This window comes from Maylandia zebra, linkage group LG10 (genome assembly GCF_041146795.1).
Source record: "Maylandia zebra isolate NMK-2024a linkage group LG10, Mzebra_GT3a, whole genome shotgun sequence".
NCBI classification, from domain to species: Eukaryota; Metazoa; Chordata; class Actinopteri; order Cichliformes; family Cichlidae; genus Maylandia; species Maylandia zebra.
The window spans coordinates 18,280,753-18,286,422 of NC_135176.1; the positions used below are offsets into that span (position 1 = coordinate 18,280,753).

The 5,670-nt window shown below is 37.1% G+C and overlaps 1 protein-coding gene across 1 annotated transcript; it reads right to left on the reverse strand.

Moving 5' to 3' along the window:
• Positions 1-4,698: 4,698 nt before the first annotated feature.
• Positions 4,699-5,670, reverse strand: LOC111500470 (olfactory receptor 1500-like). The gene has a single exon (XM_023152425.3). It carries the CDS (start codon positions 5,668-5,670, stop codon positions 4,699-4,701), a length of 972 nt encoding a protein of 323 aa, XP_023008193.3.

The window sequence follows — 5,670 nt, forward strand, 5'->3', positions numbered from 1 at the left end:
AGCAAAAATCCACAAAAATAATAAATAAGATATAAGCTCAAAAACCAAAATGTCATAGTCAGATGTGTAACAAAGACCCCTGTGATGGAAGCATCTGAATGCACCTTTAAAATGACTAGAAAAAACAAAAAGTTCTTGAACAATTATAAGTTGAGCCATCTGTGTGATAAATATTTGTGTTTTTCTCTGAAGCCTCTCAGGATCAATTAGTCAGTTTGGTCATAACAAGTTTAGCAGACAACAGTGTTGTCCTCCAAGGAACAGCCTATTAGGAGTAGAAAAACAGATCAGGCCTCTTGTGGGGGGAAAATGAGAAGATACAGTGGCACTGTGGTGGGATTCCTCTGGGATCAGCCTGAAGAGTAGTTCACAGACCTCTTTGTAAGGATGGAAAGTAAGATCATGCTAATTCTGTAAACCTGTAATCTTTTAGGGCCTTTTCACTTATTATTCAGGCAACTCAGGCCTAGGGACTGTATTATACCAAGTGATTTGGTGAACAAACTCACTGAAAGAGTCAATCACAGATCAATAATTAGGCCCAAAATTCATCAGACAAATACACACAGTTTTGTCTCTACGTCACCACAGTTGATTAAATAAATCAATATGTGACTGGTAGGGGTGCAACAATACATGTATCTGTATTGAACCGTTCAATACAGTGCTTTGGGTTCGGTACGCATATGTATTGAACAATATAAAATTTTTAATTTATTTGATCAACTTTTCTTCTGATGATGCCGTCTGTGTTGAGGGATCAGTGGATCTGCGTTTGATTACTCCGCCTAGGCTGCATTGTCGAGCGCAGATCCACTGAGCGCCGCCCATATGCATTCACTCAAGTTAGCATGGCAACTGCCTCAACGCTACCCAAAATTGAACCTCATCCACCGTCATTCAGATCTGGCATTTGGAACCGTTTTGGTTTTCATGTTAAGTAAGACTCTACTTCAGCATGTCGTGGACAAAAGTACAACAGTATGTCGAATGTGCCACGCAATGCTCAATTACATTGGTCGGAACACAACGAATATGACTGCACATTTACGCTGACATCACGCTAATGCAAAGACAAGTGGAAGCAGACAAAAACAACAATAAACACGCATGCTACAAACTTTACCCAAGTTATTTAGACAGCCGTTAGCACATGATTCTAAGAGGGCAAGAGATAGACAGGGCAATTGTTACTTTTATTGCTGTCGACAAAATAGCTTTTATTTTGGAAAGAGCAGTTTCTCTGTAATAAACTCTTTTCCACAGATGAGTGATTTCTCCATCAGATAATTTTTATTTTTTATTTTGTTGTTTCAGCAACATTTAATTTAGAAACTATACTTTTGAGTTAAAAGAAATAATTTATAATTTGAATAACTTAAAAAAGGCATGAACATTTTTTTTGTATCAAAAAAATATCGAACCGTGACACCAAAGTATCGTAACAAACCAAACCGTGAATTTTGTACATCGTTGCACTCCTAGTGACTGGAGCTCATTCATTCAGGTTAAATCTAAGCAGGAGTACATAAAAATGCCTCCAATACCTGAAAAGTTAATGTAACACTTCATACAACCTCTTAAATGAAAACTTAAACTCTCCATTTGAATCATATCTTGACTGTTTTAATATCTATTATGGTGATGCGTAGAGGCAAAACTCCAAACACTGTCCAACATATTGTGAAACTAAGTGTAAGTTACAACCACAGTGCTGTTTCAGTTTTCTTGGAAATCATTTTGATTACAACACAACGCTACAGAATGTAGATCAGTTTCCTGTAGGCCTAAAGCAGTCTGTTATTTCTCTCTGAGGGATTATCTGAACATCTCTAATATACCCAGGGAACTAATTTCTTTTGTTTGGCAACAATAGCTTATTAATATGTCCCTTTGGATAATATTCAGTGTAATAGTTTGAATTTAGAGCCCCTGGAGATTTAATAGTCTCTGGAGTATTTTCTTTTTCTTTTTGGGATTGCTGTATAAGAACTGTACTGTATGTGAATGTTTTTTCTACCCTGGTGCTTTTCTTTCTTTCTTTGGTAATTGATCTAATCAGTCACAATAGTCAGAATGAAAAAATAAACAAAAAACAAAGTTAACAAAGTTGTAACCTGTGTTTTCTGTGTTTTCATCTAATCAAATTTTAGTGTTAGATGACATTACTTAAACCAGCAAACCATTAGTTTTATGTTTTGTATTCTGGCACAAAATGGAAGTTCTGGTGCCTCAGATGAATCAGGAAATCCACACTGACTAGCCTCAAGTAACATAAGTTTGGGAGTATTTTACCCTTTTAAAATAAAAAAAACTAAAAAAAATTATTTATATTTGCCTCTAAAAGTCCCTCTGACTGAGATACCCTCAGCCCCTGAACTACCCACCCAAACTACTTTAACTAGCCTTAGCACTCAGGACATGGAAGTGGTATGATATGTTCAGGATAAGAGATCAGCAATCATGAAATCACTGCCTAATAACCATTTAGGAAAATTGAGTCACAGTTCCTGAAATATCCCTCAGATCTCTGAGAAAGGATCAGGATTAGTTCCTTTGTCTTTCCCTGTTTTTCATTGGTAATAAATAAAGATTCTTAGACTTTATTCTTGACTTGACTGCAAACAGCTTCACAATTTCCAGATTATATACATCAGTATATAATCCTAAAATATGAAAAATGCTAAATATTGCCCATCAGTTTCCTGTAAAGCAAGGCGTGGGGATGCACAGTGTCAACGCAATATGCGGTTAGCTCGTTAACGTGTTGACGACGTGCAGCCCCACGCACAGGGCGATCCGTGGTAACTCGCTAACAGAGATTTGCCGCATTAATGCGGTTAAGGTGTTAACGTCATTTTAACGAGATTAACGCTGACAGCTCTAATTTTGTCATGTTGCTCTTAGAGAAAGCCAACAATTCTCTAAATGTAGATTTCTAGTTTAATCTGTTGACCATACGGCAAATTAGCAGACAGATTAAGGTTAAATGCTATTGCGGCAGTAGGTAGAAAAGACTAAAACTGTTGTTTAAACATCAATTTAATGAAATACTAATAATAATCTGTCAGATTCGCCAATGTCTCAATAAGAGAATTGTGATAAATCTGTCAACTCACACAGCATTTTTGCCAGCTCTCCTTACTGGCTTGAAGTAAGCTAAACTTTATTAATATAGTAGGTTTTTTCAATCTTACTGACTAAAGGGCTTAAAAAGCTCATGCATTTTAATAATGCTTTTAATACTAAACTCCCGTGCAGTGCAAACAGGTAAACACACACACATACACGCATCACAGCTTTTAATCAGCATTGTATGCATTTAACATAAACATATACTATGGGGAAAATGTATGAACTTTTTTTGTAAAATAAGCCACTTTCCTGCCAGTAAACTTACTATCCAATCACCATAATTCCGATTGGTTAAGTGCTCCTAACACTACACTTTCATGTAATTGTATTGAGGAAACTGTGTGTTCACCACCTCCGTTTGTCCTTCTGAGTATAAAATATCATTATCAACACTTTTCAAGTCAGAAGTTAATTTAGTTTAAGTAACCTGTGAATTTGCCTCATCTGTCTGTGTGGAATATGACATCCTCTGGCTGTAAATCCAATGTCATGAAAAATGTTTACCACCCTGTGTATATTAGCCCTGTGTTTTCCTGTGCTCATTGTCGCGTCATACCCTCAGATCCTGCCTGTGTGTTCCTGTTTGGTTTCATGGTTTGGTTTCTGTTTTTGTTTCATGCCAGCAATAAAAGCTGTGGTTTTCAGTTACATTTTGTCTCGGAGTCCTGCATTTGGTTCCACATTTCCACCTGCCCGCACACAGAGCCCTGACAGTCTGTATACATAGACCAGTCATTTGTGCGTTGAATCATATATCGTTTGATCTTTGCTTCATGTATATATTAGTAAAAAGTGCAAAAGAAAAGTCCATATAGGAAGCAGATGTGTTGGTGCAAAAGATTACAGTGCATCCAGAAAGTATTTGTACGGCTCACTTGGTCCACATTTTATCATGTTATAATCTTGTTGCAAACCATCCATTCATCTTTCATGGATATCACCACTTCCAGCACATCTGCGGGGACAGTCTTTCCCAAGGTAGCCGAGAGATGTAACCATCTCACACCAGCCCAGAGAGCAGATGTTGCTGGATTTGCAGATGTGTTCTCCCTCTGCCCAGTTGCACCACACTCATAGAGTTCTATTTGGATCGCCCTTTCATTCTGTAGACTGATTCCTTGAGCAAAGGGCTTAAGGTGTCACAGATAAATACAAAAAAATAAAATGATACAACCAAGACAAAATTTGTGGTACTTTGTAAATATAATAATAAACGTGAAATTCACTGTGTAATTGTGTAACTTTATTAGCAGCATCCTCCTGAACTGCGCCAACAACATTGAGAGAAACGTCCACCTCTCTGCCCCTTAATGCTATCTGGTTGCTATGGTAAGGTGTAAATATTCCTTTCAAAATAAGACGCACAACTACAACACGCGGAAAGAACAAGAAAAACTGGGTTTACGATAAAAAACCCGAAAACCATAAATTTTCGTGGCCCGGGGGTTGGGGACTGCTGCTTTAAATGGCACATATTGTAATACCCAGAAATTCAAAATTTGATGTGTAGAGTGGTACTGAAGGATATTGGAATACTTTATCATTTCGAATCCTAAATCCTTATCAGTATTTTTCTGCAATTCTAAACTGCGCTCTAGTTTGCAACAACTTCTTTAATGACTCTTTGATCTCCTGTGTCTGAAGAACATAGATAATCGGGTTTAACATGGGAGGCAATACAGTGCTAATAGAAAGGCTTATGATTCTAGCATTTGGATGTATTACACTCCCAAAGATATACACAAATGTAAATGGAAGGAAATAAATTGCCACTAATGAAAGGTGACCTGTGCAGGTTTTGAAAGCTTTCACTCTTTCCCTAAATGTAGAAATTTTTGACAAAGAATAGCCAATACAGCAGTAACTTCCTACGATAAATGCCAGTGGAAACCCAAGAATTATAACTGATGCCAAACCAGCAATTGCACGATTGGGGGTAATATCATTGCAGCCAAGACGATACATAGGACCATGATCACAGAAATAGCTCTGAATAACAACAGACTTACAAAAAGAAAGTCTTGTGAGAAGGCCAACTACAATGAGTATAAGAGTTGTGGCAAGAAGCCAGAAAAAAGCGATCAAAGTTAAAATGAGCTTGTGGCTCACTCTCATTTGATAGTGCAGCGGGTACATGATAGCCATGACTCTGTCAAAGGACAATACAACCAGATTAAAAGTTTGCATCGCATAAAAAGTAGAGCAGAAAAACATGAAAGTCAAGCAGTCATTGTAGGAAATATAATAATGGTTTAACAGAAAAATGTCAACAACCTTTGGCATCAAAGCAGAGCTACTTAACAGGTCTGTAAATGCAAGGTTAAAAACAGCAATATATTTTGGACTTCTCAACATGTGATCCAATGTTATTACAAGCATCACTAATGTGTTTCCCACCACTGCAAGAATGTAAATAAAACACAGAAAGACAAAATAATATCTAATATTAGGTATGCCAATAAAACCACTTATAATAAAATATGCAGGTCGCACAAAGGTGATGTTGTTCTCAGCAGCTGTGTTAATCAATGCCAT